Here is a 25,549-nt window from a genome sequence, read left to right as displayed (position 1 = left end):
AAGATTACCTTCAGAAAGAATTTTCTACTACATGGTTTGATTTTTTCCTTTCTTGTGCATATGAACCTGGACTATATATGATTAAAAAGCACTATAGTTAGTGGTTATGTGAGCAGATTCTGGAGACACATAATGTGGGTTCAAATTCCAATTTTACTACTTACTCAATTCCTGCATCTCATTTTTCCCGTCTGCAAAATGGGCATAGTAATAATAATAATAATAACTGTAGGCCCCGTCCCCCGCCCCCGGGGGCGCGCTATGGCCGCGGCGCGGGTGCTGCTGCTCGGCTCCGGGCGCCCCAAGCCCGTGAGCTTCTCGCAGAGTGTGTGTGGCCTCCTGGGCGCTGGGCCGGGGCCCACGCACTGCGGCCTGAAGCGGGGACAGCTCGTCCTCTCGGACAGGCCGTTCCCAGGAGCGTCGGCCAGGCTTCCGCTCCAGCGACCCCCTTTCTGCCCTTTTGCTGCCCTGGACCAGCAGCCCGGGGCTCCTGGGGCCGAGCTGCCCACGAATCGAGGTGTGGATCTGGGTGTGGCGGTCATTCTGCAGTCCAGAGATCAGACCGTCTTGTTGACCCGAAGGACACGCACCCTCAACGATTCACCCAACCTCTGGGTATCCCCAGGTGGGCATGTGGAACTTGATGAAGAGCTGTTGGATGGAGGGCTTCGAGAGCTTTGGGAGGAAAGTGGACTACAGCTGCCCCGGGGCCAGTTCTCTTGGGTCCCTCTGGGGCTATGGGAGTCTGCCTACCCTCCTAGGCTGAGCTGGGGTCTCCCCAGATACCATCACATCATTCTCTATCTACTTGTCATCTCCCAGGAGTCACAGCAGCAGCTGCAGGCCTGGATCCAACCAAACCCAGGAGAGGTGAGCGCCTTTATGTGGCTGGGACCAGATGTAGCAGCTGCAGTGGCTGCCACAGAGGATGGGGCAGAGACACCCAGACATCTTCCCCAGGACCTACCACCCTCTGTCCCTGCAGTGGAACTAGGAGAGGATGGAGGAGCTCGACCTCTGGCCTTGCCCACGTCCACACTGCTGCGGACCACCCCAGCCGCGGCCGACAGCCAAGAGAGGGTCAGCACAGGGACCAAGTTTGCCCTCAGGCTCTGGCTGCAACACCTGGGCAGAGTGACACCCCTATCACGTGGAAGTGGAGCTCACTCGGACCCAGGGTCAGCAAAGGAAGAACAGAATGTGGACCCTCTCCCCGCCGGACCAGGAATCTGATTAACCCCCTCCCCAGCCCACCTCCGTGACACTGAACATTCACAACCTTTATTATGGGTGAGAACTTTGTTACAACTGTGGGAATACAACAAAGGTCCTAGGCCCTAGGCCCTAGAGGAGCCTGAAAAAGGAGATGGGGGAGAGCGTGGGTGCTCCCACCTCCCAGGAAAGGTGCAGAATGATCCAGACCTGACCACAGGCCTGTGGGCCTTTAGAAGCTCAGGCCTCAGGCTGGTCAGCGTGAGAAACATTGTGAACTTAAATATATAAATAGAGACCCAGGCGATTGGCCAGGCCCTTCTCCCAAACCCCTGGTGATCAGGGCTAAGGCCTTATCCCCTTCTCAGTCATTACTGGGAAGTAGGAGGCAGGGAAAGTCATCTTTGGAGTATTTTGTTTTTTCTTGTTTATGCACAAAAAATCTGCAACCCAAAAAAAAATAATAATAATAATAATAACTGTAATAATAGTAATACTTATCACCCAGGCTGTTGCATTTAAAACAGTGCTTGGCAGGAGTAGCACTTAATAAATGTTGGCCCTCACTGTATAAAATACATAAAAGATCTGAGCCCACAAAACCATATACATAGCTTCTGATACCATCAGCATAGAAAAGTGAAGACATTAAAAAGAAAATAAAGAGAAACAGATAATACGTCTGGCTACACCAAAGTAATTCTCTTTGTAATCTCTAAGGGCCAGAGCTTTACAGGCCCATTTTGGTCTTCCAAGGCCAAACACTTAGCCATAAACAACAGGACCCCAAAGAAATCTGCTCCTTTCTCTTGGTCTGGCTCGGAGAGTTTTACAACTAACAAGTTCTGGCTCCAGGGGGACCCCGTTCCCCCAGCCTATGAAACATTCTTGGCTGTCACCACCAGTTTTCTACTTCTTTGTCACTATCTGATGCTGGAACCCTTGAGAGTCTAAGCTGGATTCAGAAGAGATGGGATCAGCCCCTGGGGTTCTGAGGGCTGACGCTGGCATGGAGAAGAGCTTCTCTTTCCTGCCTTGTGACTCCAGACTGACTCAGTCCTGACAGCCTTGATTTGGGCTGTATTTAGGAGGCAGCTCTGGTGGGGCTCAAGCCTGAAATTTATGGCTTGTTTGTCCTGGACTCATGCAATATTTTTTCCTGCCTTGAAGATGAAAGGGTTACTATTCTCCACACTTCCCCATCTCCTGCGTTTTGTGGGATATAGGCTTCTGCAGTGTCCCTCTTATTTATCTGGAGAATTAACTTCTAAAGCATATGCTCATCCCCCTAACCAGCCACGGCTGAGGGCCTGGATATGTAAGACCCTAAATGGACAACTGGATGGTTTTCTGAAAAAAAGTCTTCCATGTTCACTCTGTTGTGGTTGTTCCCACCCTGTGACTATTATCTGTACTATAAACTCCATGGAAAGGCCTTTGAGTGCACAAAGACAAGCCAACCCTCCACAAAGCTATAAATTCCTTGAGAGAAGGGCTGGTCTCTTGTATTTCTTTGATCCCCTATGGTGCCTAGCACAGTGTCGTGTACCTCGTAGATACTCAAATATTTGTTGACTGATAAGATTCCAAGACTTAAATCTGAGTGAATGGACAACATTTGTCTAAGGAAAACAGAATGGTTTGATATACAAAACCTCTCAATTCTCCTTATCAGGGGTAGTCAAAATTCTAATTTACAGTAAAATACTTAAAAGGAAAAATTGTGGTATCAATATAATATTTTCTAAGTTTTGGAATCTGCCTAGTGAGGTGAATTCGGTTGTTTATTTGTTTCTTAACAGATACTTAGCAAGTTCCCATATATGTCAGACACTATTCTGGGCATTAGAGAAACAAAGAAGGAGACATTTCCTGCACTAAATTCACCAACAGAGTAGAGACTGGAAGGCCAGCAATTAAGAATTTATAAAGTAAGCACTTTGATGAGAGTGTTAGATTGACAGTAGAGGGTGGAATTGAAGTTCTGAGGCTCAGGAACTGATCTGAAGTTGACTTGGTGTTGGCCCCAGAGCTGAGACTGCGAGCTGGGGTCCACAGGGGACTGGCACTGAGCAGCAGCAGACCTTGGGAAAGCCACTGAAATGTCACATCACAATTGGCTCACTGTAAAGTCGTGATGAAAACACCAAAATTCCTAACTTGCCGAGAGAATTAAAATTGCAGTTTGAAAACTGTAAAATGTACACAAAAAGGTTATCTGAAAAAGAACTGTGTTCCCAGGCCCTGCCTTGGAGAACTGTCATCAGGATTCGTTTATTTCATGCAGATGAGGGTGCTTACACACCTTGAAAAGCTACACAAATGTCTGCACCATTTTTAAATTATTTAACTTCCTATCTTCTTACCTTCTCCAAGATTAAAGCCAAAAGTCAAAGATGAAAAGCTGGACATTGTCCACTTCAAAATGCCTTATTTTTATACAGGACAAAGTGACCCAGACTTTGGGCAAATCTCAGGGTGGGGATTTGGATGTGGCCAACTTTAGATAAATCAATAGCAGCATTAGTTAATACACTTCATCTACAAAATCCATGATGAAAAAGGTTGTGTGAATTTGTCTCAATGCTACTCAGATTCAGTGGGATTTCATTTGACACAGTTTGATTATTTGGAATGTGCAGTAATCTACAAAAATGAAACAAGAAAGCAAAGCAGTAAATGGCTTTAGATTCCAAGCCCACAACTACAGTGGTGAGTCTAAGTGACATACATTCTTTTCCTGGATTGAGACTGTAAGAGTCCTAGTCTTTTCCTTACCTATGTCTTTCTTGTTGTTCAGGTATCAACACGGGCCACTTCCAAGAGATTCTTTATTCATATTCCTTCAGAATCATGACCGAAGGATGAGCCTCTTAAAAGTAGGTCAGAAACTAGCCAGCCAGAGATCAAGAAAATTAAACACAGGCGTGGAAGTCAGTGACTTGTTTGTGCTCTCCACCCTATTCAGTTAAAAAATAGTAAAGGAGGAAGGGAAATTAAATCAAATGGGCTTGAGAATATGCCCCCATTTTCTCCATTTCCTAATCCTTTTATAAATTCCATTGAGATGGGATTTGCTTTTAGACTGATTATGTGGCTTAAAAATCAGCATAATTACAAGATACTTGTTGAAAGGAAATTCCTCATCTTGGCTGTTTGGTTTCCTTTTCAGTATTGAGTGTGATGACCTGGCTGGAACCAGTTCTATCTGGAACCTTCCCTAAGCACCTCAGAGGTAAAGAGGACCTTCACAATAATATCACAATTTTTAAATGAGGAAACCAGGACCCAAAAGAAGACAGATGGTTTTCCCAGCAAATCAGGGGCAGAGCCAAGAATGGGGCTTTTTTATTTTTTAAATGAGTCCATTTATTAACATTAATTATTGTTCACATAAAGCTAGAAAAAAGGATCTTGAAAAAATTAAGTTTAAATGTAATATTGCAGAGCCGATATTTCAACAGTAACATGAATCAGGTAATAAATTGCTCCCTTTGATCAGAGTGGGGCTCTTGACCAAAGAACATTTTGGAAATGGAAAGCACAGGCTTCCTCCATATCTCCACTTCCCTTTTGGCCTCAGAATGGGTCTTCTGGGATGTTCCAGGCCAGGATTTTTCTTGTTCTTTAGCCCTCCAAAAAAGTTCCAGAATTTCTAGTATCAATCATCATTATATTATCAACAACTATCAGTTGCTGACTATCATAAATGACCTTTGTAGGAGTGAGATAAAGTTCCCACTTTCACAAAGCTTCAGTCTGGGAAATATGATCTGTGATTAAGGGAAACATTTATAATCATCACAATACATTTTATTAAGCCAACTGTTAAGTACATTACTTGTTTGTCTCTCCTAATGCTCACGTTAAACCCCATGCCCATTTTACAGATGAGGAAACTGAGACCAGTTCAAAAGTCACAGAGCTTGAGTGATGACACGTGTATCTCACTCCAAAATCCTTGCACTTAAACAATCATCCACAGCCAGAGAATGGATATGGGAGAGGGGAATGCCTGAGAAAAGGGAAAAAAATGGGCTTTTTTCTCAGGGAGGGCCCTAAAATATGATGCATTATACCATTTTATAGTAGTTATAATAATTGTTCAGTCTCATCTCATACCCCAGGAAACAGGAGTTTTTCTCATCAAGGACACTTGCTGGAAACCAAGCCTCTCTTCACAACACCCCTTCACCCTGATTGGATGTTCTAATGTATTAATGTTCCCTTTGTATGCATAGATACATCAAAGGTATTTTTTTAATTTCTTCTTATTCTTAATTAATTTGTTGAATACATATAACATTTCTGAGTACCAAGTAAGCTTCTAATCTGTGTAATCCTCACAATAACCCAAAGAGGGAGGTACTCTTATTGTTGCCATTTGACAGATAAAGCAACTGAAACAGAGAGATGGTGGACAACTTGTCCAAAGTTATATTTCTAGTAAGTTGTGATCCCAGATTCAAAGCCTGACCGCTACTACACCATGTCAACTTGTCCACCCAGTATAGCTGCCTGGGAAACGTTAGAGGCTAACTCACACCCACGGGGAGTCAAGTTGCTTTGCTTTGCGGAGCTGTGCAGAGCTGTGAGGGTGCTTGTAAAAGCGGCCCAGAAGGGCTGCTTCCTAATCATTCTCACTCCTGTCACCTCCTCCACGGCCCCTTACAGAGTTTGGATGTCTGGTCAGCTCTTAATAAAAAGAAGCTGAGCTGAATTAGTGAAAATGTTTGTGAAGGTCAATGTTGAAGGGGGTGCCCTTGAGTGTTTCCTTTTACATGTTTCTCCTGAAAGTAAACAGACATTTGGGTCACAAAAAGCAGCTGAGAATGTGGCCCAAGGACAGTCAGGGTGCACAGAAAATCTCAGCATTGTTGAGGCTGTTTGGGGTAGAAAGTGTTTGGGGTTTTCTCCTTTCTAGGGGAGGAAAATTGCAAAACAGCTTAATATACAGTCTAACGGGATTTTTCATTATTCCCTTGCAATGCTCCAAACTTACCACTTGATTTTCTGGTCACTTCTAAAGGTTTAAAATCATTTAAGTTTTATGGAAGAGGATTTTCACATAAATATTTTTAATCACTACAACTAATTTATTTTTATACCTTAAGAAAATGGCTTCACCATGTAAACCAGTTTTACGAACAATTGGTAGACTGAGAAACTTTATAATGATCAGAATATCCCTGAAATGTTGAAGCAACATTTGAATACATTTTATCCACATTCTAACTGGAATAAGAGAGCCAATAGGGAGTCGGAAATGGCTGGTTTCCTAACTAAACCAGAGGCTGGGCAGGATGTCGGGATACTGGAAGTGACTAAGACAGCAGACAGTAAAATGCAATACCTGGGAAGTTAAACAGTGACTTGCGTGTGTAGACTCTTATGAAAAATAGACAGGAGCACCTGAGAGAGAATTCACTACAGCCAGGCCTCACCTTTTTATTGGCTTTTCATGAGAAAGGTGTGGAAGTGACACAGAGGGGTTTGGGCTATAAGTGGATGCCTGAACATTTGAGCCAAGGTAACCAATAGGGAATTGGATGGTGGAGGAAGCTCAGATCATGGCGTACAGGTGAATAAACAAGAGGAGGAATAATATGTTATGTGATGTGTAGAACTGGGAGGGAAAGATGAACATTATGTTTAAGACTATGGTATGGTAGGCTTTTTGCAAAAATGGCTGGGATAATTCCTCCATCCCTGTCTTACACTCCTTTGTAATGTGACTGTGCCACTTCTCCTAATGAGATGTGAGGTGCATTTCCCTACCCCTTGAGTCTGGGCCAGCCTCGTGACTCGCTTTGACCAACAGAACATAGCAAAAGTGACATTTTACCACTTTGGGCCCAGGCCAGTGAGATGCCTTGCAGCCTCCACTCTTGGCCTCCTGTGAGGCTGCCCCTCTGAAGAAACCTGGGCTAGAATTGTCATGTGTCTCTAGTTCTTCCCTTTTTCTGAATGGAAACATCTACAGTGGTTGTCTGGTCTCTCTCTCATCATAGTATGTTTAGGGGCTGAATGGTGCAGATTCCTATAAATTAAAAATACAAGCTCTCTGAGTCATTCTGCCCCTGTACAGACTCTGGTGGTTTCTGTGATGTGCCAGAGGAGGTTCATCCAGATCTGGACCTAATTTTAAGCCTAAGGCCCTAATGGAATGAATCCTGTAGGGAGAAGTGTTTTTTATGGAGAAGGGATGTGATTGATTATGGCCAGAGGTGGACTTTGCTATATGATTTGCAAAAATGGGCACAAAAACCTCTCCCATCCCTGCACACACATCACTTTGCAGGAGGACTTGGCTGTGTTTTCCCATCAGGAGGTAGAGCCTCTTTACCCACAGTCTGAATGTGAAGAGGCCTTCAGTAGATTGTGGAAGAAAGGTAGTGTTCCAGTCTAGGCTTCAAAAGGCCTTCCACAGTTTTCCACTGTGGAAAACAGTATGGAGATTCCTCAAAAGACTAGGAATAGACTTACTGTATGACCCAGGAATCCCGCTCCTGGGCATATATCCAGAAGGAACCCTACTTCAGGATGACACCTGCACCCCAATGTTCACAGCAGCATTATTTACAATAGGCAAGACATGGAGACAGCCTAAATGTCCATCAACGGATGACTGGATAAAGAAGATGTGGTATAATTATACAATGGAATACTACTCAGTCATAAAAACCAACAACATAACGCCATTTGCAGCAACATGGATGTTCCTGTAGAATGTCATTCTAAGTGAAGTAAGCCAGAAAGAGAAAGAAAAATACCATATGTTATCACTTATTATGTGAAATCTAAAAAAAAAAAAAAAAAAAAAGCATAAATATAAAACAGAAATAGACTCACAGACATAGAATATAAACTTGTGCTTGCCAAGGGGGCGGGGGGGTGGGAAGAGACAGACTGAGATTTCAAAATTGTAGAATAGATAGACAAGATTATACTGTATAGCACAGGGAAATATATACAAGACCTTACGGTAGCTCACAGAGAAAAAAAGTGTGACAATGAATATACACATGTTCATGTATAACTGAAAAATTGTGCTGTACGCTGGAATTTGATACAACATTGTAAAATGATTATAAATCAATTAAAAAAAGTTAAAAAAATAAAGTAAAAGGCTGACAAAAAAAAACTGTAAAAATAAAAAACATTTAAAAAACTAAAAAAAACAAAAGGCTTTGTAGTTTCTGCTCCTACTTTCCTGGAATGCTGCCCCCTTGTGAAGAGCCCAGGCTTGACTCCTTGAGGGTGACAGACCATATGAAGAGATCCCTCACCCCACTGACCCACCAGCGGACCCAGGCAAGACCAACAGAACCCTATCCAAATTGCCAACCCACAGAATCTTGAGTAATTAAAAATAGTCATTGTTTTAGGCCATTTTGGTTGATCTGTTACACAGTAATAGATAACTGATAAAACGGGGAAAAGTCTATCTTAACAGTAAAAGACTGTTTTTCACCTTCCTTCAACAAAGTTCCTGGCTTACAATGAAGCACGTAAAATTAGGATGGGCTCAGGCCTGGGTAGCAAGGCAATCACTATGTGCTGGGGGGTGGGGGGTTGAGTTTCTCTGACCCTCCTTGGAGGAGGGAGGAACATTAACTCCTTTGAGACTCAGGACTTCCTCCATAGTGAGTAATAATAACTATCAGTGTCAGACACAGCACCACACGCTTTCCTTGGATCACCTACTTTGACAACAGGTCTGATTGTACCTATTTGCAGTTAAGGTAACTGAGCCTTAGAAAGGTTATTCTGCTAGAATTCAAACCTAGTCTCACCCTAGAGCCTTAACTACTGCGCAGAAGCCCCTACTCTGCTGGCACAAGAACACAAATGCAGAGGCAGATAGGAAATAGGCGGGGGGTTCAGAGGTGCTGAAGGTTGAATATGGAAAAACTTTCTGACAGTTCTTAGCTTAGGTCGTCTCTTTTCTCCAGACTCCCATACCCGCAACATGATTATTTTACCAGTTTTCTGCCGTTGTGACATCCTTTGCAAATTACTTATAAAGCTTCACCTCAAATTTATAAACTCCAGGGATCCCTAGTGCAACCATTAGGTAAAGAGAACACAAGTCAGCCTGAATTGGCTCTAAGACAACCTTCTTCTCAACTCCTTGTCACCGTTTTGCTCCTCGCCTACTCACCAACAGCGAGAAAGACAGCCACTTCTGCTGGATTAGCAGCTCTTAAAATCACATGTCAATTCAGAATTCAGAACAAAAGCAGAGACCTGGGCACATGTAGTACAAAGAACCCCACAAGACTCTTGTGCTGGTGGGCTTTCTTATAAAGAAACACCATCTATAGTATAACTGATGCTTCTGGCCGTGCTCCAGGTCAAGTTCAAGTTCTCCGACTTACAGCTCCTGAAAGAGCAGCAAGAGAGAAACCGATCAGAGGAAGGAAGTTTAACGGTAGAATGAGGAGAAAAAATTTAAATTTAAAAAAATAGAGAGAAAGGAGATGATGAGAGAAAAATTAAATAAGATGGGAGCAGAAAGGATCCATTTAAAGAAAAAGTGAAATAAAGGAGAGGAAATATGAAACACTGGAAGGAGAGGGAAGGGAAAAGACAGAAAAATTGGGCTTAAGTAATGTGATAATTGTTTTTTAAAGTTTTAATGAGTCATGGGGATATCATGTACAGCATGGTCATTATAACCAATAAAACTGAGTCGTATATTTGATAGTTGCTAAGATAGTAGATCTTAAAAGTTCTCATCACAATAAAAATTTGTAACTACGTGTGATGATGGATATTAAGTAGACTTTTGTAATGATCATTTCACAATACACACAAATATCAAATCATTATGTTGTACATTATAATAATTCAATGTCAATTATATCTCAATAAAAATAGTAATTTTAAAAATTCTGTTTTCCACATTTCTCTCATCTCATCACAAGGCTAAATGAAAGTATAGATTTCTACAGAATCAGTATCTTCCACTACCAACACACACCCACACCCACACTACAAACATACCACACACCACATACACATATACCTCATACAAACACCACACTATACATACCACACACACACCACACACATACCACAAACACACCACACCATACCACACAACACACACACACACACACACACGCACACACACGCTCAATGATAGGAAGGGGTAGGGAGCCAGATTCTCTGCGGGCGTATTACATCTGTCTGTCCCCGGCACTCCTGTCCTCTCCAAGAGAACTTAGCGCCTTCCAGGTCTTCTTAGCACAGGGCAGACACACTCATGTCTGCTGAGCCTCTGATGTTGTCATCCCTCAAACATTTTCATAAGATAGCAAGCAAGGGACCAGTGTGTTCAAAAGGAGGATTTAGTCTATTTACAAATTCATATCAGTGGGTGGCCAACTTAGTTTGAATCTTGTAAGAGGACAGGAAAACAAGAAAGCCGGCTTGCTTAATCAAAGGTTTTCAAATATCCATTTGGAATACACGTTGAGTTTTGAGGAAAATCTCAAACCTATTTTCAGATGAGTCTGCTCCTCACGTTAAGTCCCACGTGACCCACAGTTACACTGGCTCTACCTTACTTTACTTTTCTGAGGCTTAAAACAAGGGAGAGAAGATTCTACAACAGCTACAAAGGACCTTTTAACTTTTTTTTTTGCAATTTAAAAAGCTATTTTTGTCTTTTCTCCCTAAAAATATGGGTTTTCCAAAAATAAACAAAAAAGAAATACAAAGAGCTATACATGAAATTAGAGAGCTAAATACCAGTGCCTCCATCTTCTGACTTTTAATGTTGGCCAAGTTTATCTGCTTTTCATCGAAGTGTAGGTTGTCAGATATTGAAGTTACATACATTTTTAAAAACTTTCCAAAGGTCCAGAAAACACTGAAAACAAAATAAGAAATGCCAACCAAAAAGCAAAAAACAGTCTTTGACTTACTTTCTCTGTCACCACCCGCCACCTCCTCCATCCCCATCCTGGCTTCACCTGAACAAAGAGAGGGGTCTGGGTGTCAAATGAGGTTCTGCCGTTATAACAGGGCAAACAGAGGAACACGTCCAGCAGCTGGATTCTACCCAGAGTCATACATAACTCGAGGTGAGTGTGTGAGATCTAGGTTCCCACTGGCCTTCAGCAAACACCGCCTTACTCATCACCACACTCACGCAGGCAGAGGGAGCAGAACCAGATCCTCTCTTCCACAGGTGGAATAACAAAAACTTGGAGGCATCAGGAACTGTGTCAAAGGTCACACACACAGTAGGAAGCCCACTCAGAGCAGAGGTACAGAGAGCTCTGGGTCGGAACCCCAGGGCCCCTGGCATGGAAATGACCAGTTTCCAGCTGCATCGTGCTCTCCTGTCACCTGACAAGTCCACGCCTTGGGCCTCACTGCCCACTCCATTTCCACAATCATAAGGCAGTACAACTTCAGAGAGTCCATTAACTCAAAAGTACAAAAAGCAGAGAGGGAGGGTGGGAGGGCACAGGCGTTTTTCTTCAAGGTTTTAAAATTTTTCCCAAGCCATATGACATAAACATTTTGTGTAATTTTCCAGTGGCCTTGATTAAAGGCGTTATGTAATTCAATACAACTATAGCTTGAAGAAATTAAGGGCCATGCCAGGTTTATCAAATGTTTGGACCCAGCTAAAGATCCAGAAATACTAAGCCCTCAAAACATGGCCAGCTTATTTCTGTGGAGTCTCCTCCTTCAGGATCTCCCCTCCTTTGCCTGGTACTCAAGACCTTTTGTGATCTGTTCCCAGGCTATCTTTCTGTCCCAGCCCATGCCGACTCGCACACATCATTTGCTCTGACCAGCCTGCTGGCACAAGCCCACGACAAGTCTTTTGTGCAGCCTTCCCGCCCCACTTCCAGTTCTTGCTCACATTTCCTGCTGATATGAATCTCGTTCATCCTTGTGCCTCACTTTCCTTATCATGAGAATAGGGTTGTTGATAGTGTCTCCACTACAGCCTGTATCATAAGCTTAGAGGAGTGAACGCCTAGAAAGGGTCAGAACGTTGCCTCAGCCAGAGCAAATATTCGGGAAGTCTTAGTGATAATGCAGATGTGGGCAGAGGGACCATTGTGACCAAGACAGATGTGGTTTCTGTCTTCACAGAGTGAGTAGAAGATAAGACACAAATACGTTTGTCTACAACACAACTCTCTTGGCATTTAACATATGTTATCTTGAGTTGTTAGTTATCTATTTACATGTATGTCTTGTCCCCTATCGAGACGGTAAATTTATTGAGGGAGGAGGGCCTGGATTCAATTCTGCCACGTCCCCTGCCTGCACTGCCCAGCATGTCATGTATATGGCAGACGTTCAATAATATTTATTGCTAATCACCAAAAAGATTGATCTTTCCTCTGCAATAAAAACTTTATTACGAAGATCCTACTCATCAATGAGGATCCACGGCTTTTTCTCGATGTATTCAAAGCCACGTGTGAAAAAGTGACACATAACCCCCATCTGATGGGCACGAGTGCCTCCAAGTCTCTCCCACCTGAAATTCATCATCATTTTGGTTAATCCACATTGAGCTCAGCCACTATTAATCTACGGCTAAAGTTGACCACTGGTTCCCCCCGAACCGCATTTTCCCAGGAAGTAACAACCCCACCTTATCTCATTTCACCCTGGCAATGCCCTGTGAGGCAGGAATAGTTACCATCCACATTTTATAGAGAGGGAAACTGAGGCTTAGGGAGCTGAAGTTATCTACCCAAAGCCACGAGTGAGTGTTGGAGCTGAGATTGGAACCTGGACAGTCTGGCACAAAGTAGGGGGCCGGCAACCCTATGCCAGATCACTCAAGCTGATGACCAAAAGACAGCTGGGCATCCTTCAGCAAGAAAGGAATGGCATAGAAGAGCCAGCAGCTGGCCTGGTCCCCTCTGCAAGCCTCCAAGGGAAGATCTTTATGGCAGAGACTTCTTCGGTCACAGCCGTGGTGAGAAAGACAGCCAGTGTCACAGGCAGTCATTTTCTCACGGGGCTCATGGCAACTGGGCTGCCTGTGCTTGTCTGGGGAACACTGGCTCTGCCTCTTGCCCTGGGCCTTCACAAGGGCCCCCACCAAAAGCCTTCCCCCAACAGTCCCCCCCAACCATGGCCCCCATCCACAGCCCTCCTACCCAAAGCCCCCTAGCCAGGGCCCCACCTAGGGGCCCCCACCACTCAGGGCTTCTTGAGCAAAGACACTGACCCACTTCTTCTCTCCCTCCTATACTGCCTCTGGTTGGTGACTTTTTTTTTTTTTTTTTAATTTACGATTTTCAGTCCAGCCGGTTGTTAGCCTGCTGTGTTTGGAAATGGTAGATGATTAAACCTCCTGGCCAGGTGTAAATGCAACCTTTGTCATCTGGAGGCTGGGAGAGTTACCTTGCTGGGTGGCAGCCTCCCTCCGGCTCCGAACTTTCTGCTCTGAGCCGACCCTCTTCCAGGCCAAGGTCTGCAAGCCTTTGGCCTCCGAGCCGAATTCCCTGCTCTGAGCCTAGCCCAGAAGCCAGATTTCAGATGGACCAACATGGCCACAAGAACACTGAACAGAGCCTAAAATTCAGGAGAAACATCAAGCTTCCTGTCACTCTCTCTCACTCTCTCTCTTTTTTTTTTTTTTAGGGAATTTTTACCAGGTAAATAATAAAAAATATGTAATCATTGACTAGGCCTTTCCATGTCAACTGAAAATTTGTTTGCATTTCTGTTGCCAATAAATATTCCCACTAGTTCCTTCCTTTGCCCCAGTAGCCGCCCTGCGGCCCTCAGAGTCCACCATCCACTTATCTACTCAGATGCAGCTTCGGGCTTGAGCACCAGGGAGCTGCAGCAGCTGGAGGAGGCCACTTCTAGAAATAGGTTTACAAGCTCCCTCCCTCGAGGATACTCCAGTTAGCACAAGCCCTGACCACAGGCCTGTGATGGGTGAGGCCCAGCCAGGGCTCCCTGTGCTGTAAAATTGCTAAACCCAGGACAGGAAGTTCTAGATCTGTGTTGAGGGCATCAGCAGCCCAGTGCTCCCAGAGAAGCAGCCAGAAGCCTTCTGTTGACTTTTTCAGGCCAAGTTCTCACCAACAGACATGTGCTCCAGGAAGGTTATTGCTGAGCAAACAGCAAGCAGCAAGTGTGCTCCCCGCACGTGTTCCCAGACCTGCCCAAGGTGAGCTGAAGGCAGCAAAACCTGTTATCGGGCTGCTTCAGTTTGTCAAAGCCCCTTTTCAGACAGGCGCTGGGTGGCTTTCATTGAAATTCAGTGTAGTTTGGGCAGAGAAGAAAAAGTCTACTTGGGAGTTCTCTGCAGGGAGTAAATAAATGTTTGTTGAAGACAGAATGAATAAATCAATAAATCAATTAAGGTGTGTTTAGTAAGTGGCCCCCTGAGCCCCTCCCTGGGTAACACTCTGCAGGAGACAACGCCCCTCCGGCAGCTGCAGACAGACTGGGGGACAAAACTGACAACTGGGGGATCATTTGAAACAACCTTATGCTAAACTACCATCCCTGCATTTAGAAATTTGCTTTAAGTTTGCTCCATTTGGGTCTTTGCAATTGATGTCACAGATCACACAGCTCTGTAAATTTTGCAAAGGCTTGTGGTTGAAAGTAATACAATTCTACGCAGCAGCAGGATGGCAACATGCCCCAGCCATGGTGGGCACGGTCAATACGCAAGCAAAGAAGGAGGCAAGAGATTGGGCTGGAGTCGCTCCATCCATGGACTACAGGATGCAGGTGTGTGGGAGGAGGAAGGATGTTCTTGGACAGTGGGGGAAGGAGCAGAGGCGGTGGGGTGGTGGGGGAGGTGAGGGTGGCTGCCTGAGACAGGGCCAGCTCCATCAACTGCAGTGAAGGCCTTCTTTCAGGGTGGAGTAAGAATCTGGTGTGCATAGTGGGGAGGAAGCATATCACGAAGGACCTTGAGGGCACTAATGTTTCTTTAACTGGGGGGGGGGGGGCGGGTATCGTTAAAGCTATGTGTGTGGAGGACAGAACCAGGGTCAGATGCAGAACCGACTGCAGAGGAGATCAGCCTCAGGGATGGAAAAGAAAAGATGGAGGTGGAAAAGAAAGGGCTGATCTTAGAGACATTTTGAAGAAGCAAAAGGCAGAATGGTGACAGATGGGTGACAGGCAGGTTGTAGAAGATAGTGGCAACGGGGGAGGGGATGGCTCAGACTCTGTCCCAAGAGACAGGCTGGGGGATCAGGAGAGATGGGAAGGTCACCAGCAATCTGCTGCAATCTCATCCCCTGGTGTTCACTGAGCAGCCGAAGGACTCCCTACTCCTGCCCTCCCCTCCTGTTGGCCTCAGGATCTCCTTTCCTCCTGGTTCTCAAATTAGCCCCATTTTACCCCAGATTTCCCTCCTCCTCAGTCTTTGTCACTCTTCAAGTGTCTGGTGATTCATTTTTGAGGAAGAGATGATATTGCTGGAAAAAAGATACACCAATGAGATTGTTCTCAACATGAGAACCCCAGCCTCAGACATCATGGGGAGGTTCATCTGTGAAGGTTTCAATGATCCGCCCCAAAAAGGCCAACCCTCAGAAAACACCAGGTTTTTATAGAGAGGAAATCCTAATGCAAAGAGAGACAAGGGTATTCTAAAGAAGGAAAAAGGGGAAAGAAACAGCCCGAGGTGTTCAGGAAGGAATGCGGGGGCATTGATGGCAGGCAAGGAGAGGCTAAGACTTTAGCCTTGGCGCAGTCTCCAGGGATGATTTTTTGTCTGTGAAGTCCCTGTACCAAGTGGGAAGTGCACTAGGAAAAACAAATACCAGCCTGGTAGTGGCTGATGAGCGAATGAATGAATGGAGGGAGGGAGCAGCTTTAACACTAACTGTGCTGGGGTGGGGGACATCTGTGAAGAAAAAGAAAACACTGTCCCTGTGCTTTGGGGGCCCACAGTTTATACGAAGAAACACAGAGACAGATAATCCCAACAAAGTGAAAGGTCCTAGAAAAGAGGAAACAGGGACTGATTCTTCCAAGAAGAGCTGGGAAAATCCCATGGATGAGGAGACATTTGAGCAGGATCAGGGAAGGTAAAAACATGTGCACGTGCACATACATACACACACGTACAAACACGTATACACATACACACACAAACACACACACCCCAAAGATGCACGCAGAACCCCCCAAGCAAAGGGTACGTGTAAACACAGCACGTGCAAAAGCAAGAAGATCTGCCAGTGTCCGGGGTGTCCTCAGAGAATTCAGAAAAGTTCTGAGAGGCTGGAATATCAGGTGTGAGAGGAGAAAGCCAGGGAAGAGGCTGGCCATCCTGTGATGCCATCTGACAATGGGTACCCAGGGGCAGCAACCCAGATGGGGTGGAGAGATGGTGGCAAAATAATGAGTTCACTGGGGACAGGCTTGTCTTTTATCACCTCCTCCCAAAGCAGCCCGAAAGACCCCCCAAAGCCCTGCTACGTGACCTACCACAATTTCCAGAGAGCAAAATGGTCAATGGAGCATGAAACAGGGTTATTCTCACTAAAGGGGTTCAGATGCTGGCATTTTAATTTACAAACATTCTTCACTGTGGAAAACAGGTCCAAAGTGCTCAGGATTCAGGACGGTCCTAAAAGATGACACTCCCAATCTTCAGTTCAGAATCATTACGAGACTCTGGCAAAGGGACAACATGACAGTCATATTTTCTATAAATGTGGCACACGATGGTGGACATTAAACAAATGTTTATCAAATGAATGAGCGTAATGACTTCATGCCAAGCCCTGTGCAGTGTGCTTCAACGGGGAAAATACAGTCCCTGCCCTCAAGGACTTCTCAGTCTAGTGAGGAAGACAGGTGTGTAAACAAATTGTTACTGTTAAGACTGCTGTCATATAGGAGAAGCAGCAGACATATAATAAGTACGAGGGGCAAGGGGGCGTGTGGCCCAAGCCTACGCCAGAACGGGGGTGCCAGGCTAAAGAGCCTGGTCTTTACCAGAGAAGCAACACGGAGCCACAAGAGAGTTCTAAACAGCAGAGGGACATTCTCAAGACTTCCTTCTGGAAAGATCACTTAGGCAATAGATTAGTTTAAAAAGATGGGGGGAAGGTAGGCCAACGGGGCGGACATTTCAATCCTCCAGATGATAGATGGTGACTTTCTGAACCCAGGGAGGACTGGGAGGGGACAAGAAGGAAGACACAGAGTTAAGAGGGCTTGGGAAGAAGACGCGGTTCAGCTCAGTGCTGAGCTGGTGCAGGAGGAACAGGCGGAGGGCGTGTCAAAGGGCTTCTTGGTTTCCTGTGTGGTAGCGGGGTGGTTCGTAAACCATTACCGAGAGAGGAGACCCAGGACGAAGAGCAGGTGAAAGTGGGCAGGTGACGGGCACGAGGGAGAAGGAATTCTGATTTGGACACAATGAATTTGAGGAGCTGAGAGCTGATGGAGGGCCTGGAAGGCAGCTGGAGATTCAGTCAGGCCAGTGGGACTCCCTTGCTGCCTGACCTTGAACAAGTGCATCAGCCTCTCTCAGCCTTGGAGTCTCCATCTGCACAAGGAGGGAGCAGATTCATACGTGGCTCTGGGAGCACAGAAAGTGCATCACTGGGATGCCGTGGAGGCTGCTAACAGGCTTCCCTCACATCACAGGGAGGGTCCCTGATGCTGTGCCACACAGAAGAGCATTTCCAACTGTATCTTTCATGAGAAAGATCCCCAAAGGCCCGTCTCCAATACCCCAGAGAGGGTCTGAAGGTAACGTGTCACTCAGGATGACAACGCGGTTCTCATTCAGCCCTGATGCCCACGCTGCATCCCACACTGGGCCCCAGGACCCCCAAGGCTACTTGCTCTCAAGTGTCATCTTTATGGAGCCCCTAAAAGGTGCTCCACGTGGGAGCCTTCCCCTCAGTGTCCTTCAGGTCACACCTGGCATTGAGCAGGAAGAAGGATGTTGGGCTCAGGGCAAATTTGTGGAGCTAGAGCCTTTCAGTAGCCACCTCCAGGTCTCGTCCCCAGAGAAATAATTTGCAGTCTTTAATGACTTATTAAGTATCAGAGATCATAAGATTCCTTCATGTTTCAACAAACAGAGCTGAAACAACTGAATATTCATAAGCAAAAAAAAAGAATCTCAACCCATACCTTGCATCATATACAAAAATTAACTCTAAAAGGACCATGAACTTAAGCATAAAACCTAAAACTATAAAACTTTAAAAAGCAAACACAGGAGAAAATCTTTGTGACTTTGGGTTGGGCAAAAAAACACTTAGGTAAGACACACAAAGCACAAACCATTTTTTTTTAAGTTCATAAATTGGATTTTATTAAATTTTTAATGTCTTGTCTTCCAAAGATACAGTTAAAAGGACTAAAAAAACAAGTCACAGACTGGGAGAAAATACTTGCAAGAGGCACAGTTGATAAAGAATTGGTATCCAAAATATATAAAGAATTCTGACAACTCAATAACAAGAAAACAAACAACCTAATTTTAAAATGGGCAAAACATCTGAACATATACTTCACCAAAGAAGATAAATGGATGGCAAATGAGCACATAAAAGATGTTCAGTCAAAAAAAAAAAAAAAAAAAAGATGTTCAGTCATTAGGAAAATGCAAATTAAAATCACAATGAGATAGCACTGCACAACTATTCAAATGGCTAAAGCAAAAAGAAAGGGGCAGGTGGGGGGAGAGAAAGGAAAGAAGGAAAGGAATAGAAAGGAAAAGAGAAAAAAAGGAAATTGCCAATGTCAAGTGTTGATGAGAATGCAAAGCAACAGGAACTCTCACACATTGAAGGTGGGAATGCAAAATGACGCAGCCACTTCGGAAAACAGTTTGGCAGTTTTTTGTAAAGTTAAGCATACACTTACTATGCGATCCAGCAATTCTACTTCTAGGTGTATACCCAAGATTAATGAAAACATGTGTTCACACAAAAACACGTGCAGGAATGTTGACAGTGGCTTTTGTTCACAGTAGTAAAAAGCTGGAAACAATCTACTTAACTTGTGAATGGATTAAAGAAAAAAAAAAAAAGCTGGTACACCCATGCTTACTTCCATACTGCTTCCATCCACGCTGCTTCGGGGTAAAGAGGATGCCTGCAGCAAGATGGTGAATCTCAGATGCATTGTGCTAAGTGAAAGAAACCGGACTCCAAAGCCCACACACTATAAGATTCTATTTATGAAACATCTTGGAAAAGCTAAAACTATAGGACAGAACAAGGATCAGTCCTGTCAGGGGCTGGGGGTGGAGACCCTATGACAGAAGGGCACAAAGGAACTTTTGATACAAATGTCTTATATCTGGATTGTGGTGGTGTGTAGCAAAATTCATAGAACCATATCTAAACTGGGTGAATTTTACTGTTTGTAAAGCATATCTCAATAAACCCAAGTTAAGGGGGAAAAATACACCAAAAAGCACTTGTATGGGATTTCCCTTTTCACTTCCCAGGTAATATTTATGTGCACTGTTCACCAAACTGTCCATTTCATTTGTACCGGTCAGAGTTGCATATTCTTCCTTGCACAACAGGATGGACAAACTGAGAATGAAAATCTAACAGACAAACTTCAAAGAGCCTGACCATGACTCATTCTTCTCAGGTTTGTGCCTCACCTCAGTCAACCATTTTATGAAACCTCAGATGTGCAGTGCACGTGTGCACGCACACATACACACACACACACACACACACACACACAGAGGTGATTTGGACCCAACAGCCAAGGGTTGTCTTTGTTGGCTCTCTCATGCACTGCTGTGGGAAATGTAAATGGGTACAGGCATTGTGGAGGGCAATTTGCATTAAAAGTGCTAAAAATGCTCAAACACATTCACCCTGAAATGTTATCCTAGGGAATCAAGTAAGTATCCAGGAAATAATAGCAAAAATGGTAATTTCTAGGGGGAGGATATAGCTCAAGTGGCAGAGTGCATGCATCAAATGCACAAGGTCCTGGGTTCAATCCCCAGTACCTTCTAAAAATAAATAAATAAATAAGTGAACCTAATTACCACTCCCTAAAATAGAGAAAGAAATTTTAAAATGCTAATTTCCAAAGTGATACCTTACAAGGGTATCAAAATGCTTAAAAGCACAGATTCAAGCTGAATCCGTTTGACTGCAACGTCACCACTTACTAGCTGTGTGACCTTGATGTAAGTTACTGAACTTCTCCGTGCCACAGTGTCATTACCTGTGAAATGGGAGTAGTAATAGTATCTCTATCTTAGGGTTGTTAACGGATTAAACGAGATGACATATTTGAAGCAACCAGCAAGTTCCTGGCCCATGCTAAGCCTTCTAAAAATAGTAGCCATTGTTATGTGCTGAACTGTGTCCCTCAAAATTCTGTACACTGAAGTTGTAACATTCACTATCTCAGAATGTGACTGTATTTAGAGATAGGGGTTTTTAAAGAAGTAGTTATGTGAGGTCATTAGGGTGGGCCCTAGTTCAGTATGAGTAGTGTCCTTATAAGAAGAGATTTGGACACAGACAGGTACAGAGGGAAGACTACGGGAGGACACAGGGAGAGGGCGGCCATCCAGGCCAAGGAGAGAGGCCTCAGAGAAACCAACCCTGCTGACACCTTCATCCGGGACTTTCAGCCTCCAGAACTGTGAGGAAGTAAATTCCTGCTGTTTAAGCCACCCAGTCTGTGGAAGTTTGCTACAGCAGCCCTAGCAGACACACGCAGCCATAAATGACCAAACAGGGAAACTGGTTAAATATATTTTGGCATAGTCATTCAGCGATATGCTATGCAGCCTTGCAAAACAATGTGTTCTCGGTATATATTCACTGATCCACAAGAAAATATTATTAAAGTGAGGAAAACAGCCTATAAAATAATATTCACGGTGTAACACTTTGTTGCTTATATTTCTACATCTATGTAAATAAATAAAATGCGGGAAGCATTTAGGATTTCTTTTCTTTTTGCTTTTTTGCAGTTTCTAAATTTTCTATCATGAACAAAGATAACTTGCACATTACACATTACTTGCACAAAAAAAGCCAGTCATCTTGAGGTGGGCCAGAGCTGATGTCACCCAACAGGGATCCCTGGATATGAGCCCGAGGCAGATGGGGGTGGATTGTTGAAGGGCGGGTGCCTGACTTCAGGGCAAAGCATGTGGGCAGGTCATCCTCATTTGAAAAAACCAAGTCAATCCATTCTGGAGAATTCACTTTTGACCAAAGATTCCAGCACAGATTCAAAACAGAACTGTTCCTTATACTTTCACTGCCTCCAGCCCCTCCCTCCCCACGTTCCTGTCTTTCTGGAAAGCCCACGGCTTATAAACATAGTGTGCCAGGCTCCAGGGGCCAGGAGCACCCTGTAAGACATGTAGATTTGCCCCCAGGATTAATGACTTCAAGAAGCATTTGCCAGGAACTCTTCAAAGCTGAAAACAGAAGCCCTGGAGCATTACATATAAATAAATACTTAGTCGATTGGTTTCTTCCTTGCTTTTCAAAGGGCAGTTTACTTCCTGGATTATCATTACAGTAGTCTGGTCTCCGGAAACCAGGATTATTCAAGTGCACAGCTCAGAGTTGGGCAAAAGAAAAAAAAATGTAAAGATCACCTTGTCATAGATCAGCTGTGTGCTGTATTTCCTCGTGGTCTGCCTGCAGCTGGAAGGGCAGAAGCAGAAGCAGAGGTATATTAATTCCATTTGTGGGGGGGGGGGGGGAGCAGTTTCTCTGTGTTAACAAGAAAGCAGTTGTCCCTGAAACTAAGGTGGGGATTCAATTCAACAAATATTGAACGAGCTTCTCAGATGTGCCCCAAACTCTGTTGAGGCCAGGGATAATACTATGATTTAAGATCTTGTACCATCATCCAAAAATTTGCAATCTGATGAGTAAACATGAACATTCCAAGGCAGAGGAAACAGTTACCACAACAGCATGGGCTTCTAACAGAGGCCACCAGATGGGCCCCTGGTCTGTGACCTGCAGACCTTGCCAGCAACATTTGCATATGTGTCCAGAGAGCTTCCCAGGAGAGTCCCACATGCTCCTCAGTTCTTAGAGGGCGATGGGACCCACAGGTAAGGGACTACAGGAGTAAAGGCAGGGAGATGCATTCTGACACCGCCCCTTGCCCCCTGCAGCATCTGGGTGGTGAAGTGAGGAATCAGGAGGCAGGAGCATGGAAAGTGCAGCTGTTCCCTTTTGGAGGGGGTCCTTCCACGGTCTGAGAGAGCCCCTCATGCCATCACCTGTCCCCCACCCCTAGGCAGTCTTGCCTCTCGGCAGAGCACCCGTGTTTATGTTGAAAGACTTTGGGGGGAGTTTTTTAAGTGTTCCAGACTCGCCTGGCCGCAGCACCACTGCTGTGAGGGGCCTCACTACCTACCCTGAATTTGGTATTTCACATCAAAAACATGGTCACAGAATCACAGGAAGTCTGTCCATAGCTTTAAGATGGTTTTCCTTACCCTAAAGAGTCCTCCTGAAAATTCGAAGTAAATTTTGGAAGTTTTAATTTTAAAGTTCATCCTTATTCCTCCAGACAGCGATATTAATTTATACTTCATTTGTTGCTTTGTGAGGTAAGAAAGCCCTTTTAACCTGTATTTGTTTTATTTCACTTTGGAAATACGTCATGAAACTAAGCGAGCATCAAGGTCACACCTGGATTCTGGATCTCCCTTACCCTGCTCTACCTTTTCCCCATTGTCCACAGCACTGATCTCTTCCTGACATTCTATGTAATTTCCTTATTTATTGTGTTTATTGGTCACAATCCTCCCCTGCTAGCTTATCACCTCCAGGAAGGCAGGGACCTGGGTTGGTTTTACTCAATGATCCCAAGTACTTGCAACAGTATCTGGCACACAGTAGGGACTCGATATATAAAGGATGGACATAACATATACTTATAGGACTATATAAATGACAGTCTAGTGGAGACAGACATGGAATTTTGCCCACCAATTGTACTATCTCACCCTTGCAGCAAAATTGAAACATGTACCTTCTGTCAGAAAGTGAAGGGCTACAGGTATACTGATTCGTGTGCTCCAAGAAATATGTACAGGATATTCACGGTCACAAGGTAGGACATAGCACAAGGTTATATGCACCTGTCAGTCTAAAGAGATTCATGTAATCGACTATCATGCAGCTATATTTCAAAAAGAATGAGGCAGATCTATAGATACTGATTTCACATGATCTTCAAGATGTATCATTAGATTAAAAAATGAATTTTCTTTTTTTTATGGCTGATGAAATCTTGCCTTTTGCAACAGCATGAATGGACCTTGAGGGCATTATGCTAAGCGAAATAAGTCAGACAGAGGAAGATAAACACTGTGTGATCTCACTTAAGTGTGAAATCTAAAAAGGTCAAATTCATAGAAAAAGAGGGGAAACATAGTGGTTACCAGGGGCTAGAGGGTGGGGGAAATGGAGAGACATAGGTCAAAGGTACAAACTTCCAGTTATAAGTTGAGTAAGTTCTGGAGATCTAATGCATGGCATGGTGACTGTAGTTAACAATACTGTGTTTATACTTTAAAGTTGCTTAGAGAGTGGCGAGGGTATAGCTCAGTGGTAGAGCATGTGCCTAACATGCACAAGGTCCTGGGTTCAATTCCCAGTACCATTAAAAATAAGTAAGTAAAAACCTAATTACCGCCCCCCCTTAAAAAATAAAATAAAATAAAGTTGCTTAGAGAGTATATCTTAAATGTTCTCACCACACACACACAATAGTAATTATGTGAAGTGATGAAGATGTTAATTAACTGTATTGTAATAATCATTTCACAATATATACGTCTATCAGATCATCATGCTGTACATCTCAGACTTACACAATTATATCTCAATAAAGCTGGGAGAAAAATGGAGAGTGAATAATAGTATTTATCATGCTTCCATGATTTTTAAAAATCTTAAGGAATTTCTACATTAGTCTTACCCCTGCTTTAACTTTTTGCTTTGGTTTTGGTGGTTGCATTAAGATTTATCTAATGGGTTTGTTTAAGAATAACTGAACAATCGAACATTAACTGAGCACCACAATATGCATCAGGCTAGAAGCTTTAAATACACTATTTCCTTTAATCCTAGGACATAGTGGTCACTATTCCTATTTTGCCGTTGGAGACATTGAGACTGGGTGACTTGCTCAGGATCATACAACTCCTGGAGTCTCCTGGACTACCCTTCCATCCCAGCCCTCTGTCAAGGACAGAGTTTGCCCACGCACTTCTCTGTGTCTCCTCTTGGTACACAGATCACGGCTTTCAAGGCGCTCTGGCTTCCTGGCTTCGAGGAGCTGGGCCAGCTCAGCCCGGTCCCCTGCAGAGGTGTGGGATGACAAGGTATTGTCACAACCCTGTCAGAAAGCAGGAGTCGGCAGCTCCGTCTCTCGCCTGCCCGGGAAACAGAACCTTGCAGACATGTGCTTCTGATCGCCCAGGCAGGAAACCTGTCACCAGCCCTGTGACAGCACAGGAGGGAGACCAGGTCCCAGGGTGTCCTACTAACCTCCCTGCCAGCAGTTGGGTTTCCTCTCCTACTTCAGGGCTGCAGGGAGGAGAGAAGCCGCCTCCATTCAGGCAGCCTCAATATCAAGGCAAGCTCTGTTATGTCTAAGGCAGAAGGCCAGAATTTAGTTAATTTTATCATTTAGGTGATTCAACTGTTTTAATGAAGAGAGGGGACCTTGGGACTGCTGGCGTCACAGATAAGGAGAGTGGACGGCGTCCGCAGATGGGTGACCTTGCTCTGCTTGTAGCTGCTTTCCTTCCCCTCTGTCCTTCCACACCCCCTCTCTTGAGTTCATTTTCTAGTCCAAGGTTTTAGCACCAGGAGGGGAAGGAATAATTAGCACAGCCAAGCCTTGGGAAAACTCTGCTTCAGGGCAATCCACCTGGGCTCCCCGGGATCTGTGGCCTTCAAGCAGGGCCCGGCTGGACGCTCCCCAACGCCAGGCCCCGTGTCCCCAGGAGGAAGGAGGCAGCCAGCCTGGCTCCCCCAGGGGCGCAGGATGAGGCCATCTGCAGGGCCAGGCCGGCTGTCAGGGCCAGGGCTCTCCAGGAGGTACCATCCCAGGTGGCTCAGGAAGTGAGGGCACCCTGCTAATTCTCAGCCGTTCTAATTCAATCCCATCCCATGAGCATTTATTGAGAGCCTGTTACATACAGACCAAATTCTCTGCTAGGAGCTGGGGTCTGAAGAGGAGGGAGCTGCGTCCCCATTAGCCACAAAAGAACCAACCTATGATTGTCTGGGTTGACAGAGCCCAAAGGGGGCCCTATCTGGGGGTCAGAAGGGAATTACCGGAATCGCCGAAGAGCAAGAAATGA

General features: G+C 44.6%; 1 protein-coding gene and 1 non-coding gene across 2 annotated transcripts; both read left to right on the top strand.

Annotated features, from left to right (window-relative positions):
• The first annotated feature begins 239 nt into the window (after window positions 1–239).
• Window positions 240–1,259, top strand: LOC105071460 (nucleoside diphosphate-linked moiety X motif 17). The gene has a single exon (XM_010958143.3). The coding sequence runs from the start codon at window positions 262–264 to the stop codon at window positions 1,231–1,233; it is 972 nt and encodes a 323-aa protein (XP_010956445.2). The 5' UTR covers window positions 240–261; the 3' UTR covers window positions 1,234–1,259.
• Window positions 1,260–23,769: 22,510 nt separating this feature from the next.
• On the top strand, window positions 23,770–23,841 carry TRNAV-AAC (transfer RNA valine (anticodon AAC)). Its single transcript has one exon. It is a non-coding gene; the product is annotated as a tRNA-Val (tRNA).
• The last annotated feature ends 1,708 nt before the right edge of the window (window positions 23,842–25,549 follow it).

This window comes from Camelus bactrianus, chromosome 24 (assembly GCF_048773025.1).
Source record: "Camelus bactrianus isolate YW-2024 breed Bactrian camel chromosome 24, ASM4877302v1, whole genome shotgun sequence".
In the NCBI taxonomy this organism is placed as follows: domain Eukaryota; kingdom Metazoa; phylum Chordata; class Mammalia; order Artiodactyla; family Camelidae; genus Camelus; species Camelus bactrianus.
Note: the sequence above shows the minus strand (reverse complement) of the source record. Positions and strands in the feature narration are given on the sequence as shown.

Bases quoted from the DNA above. Each gene is read 5' to 3' on its own strand.
- LOC105071460 (XM_010958143.3), top strand. From the start codon at position 262: ATGGCCGCGGCGCGGGTGCTGCTGCTCGGCTCCGGGCGCCCCAAGCCC.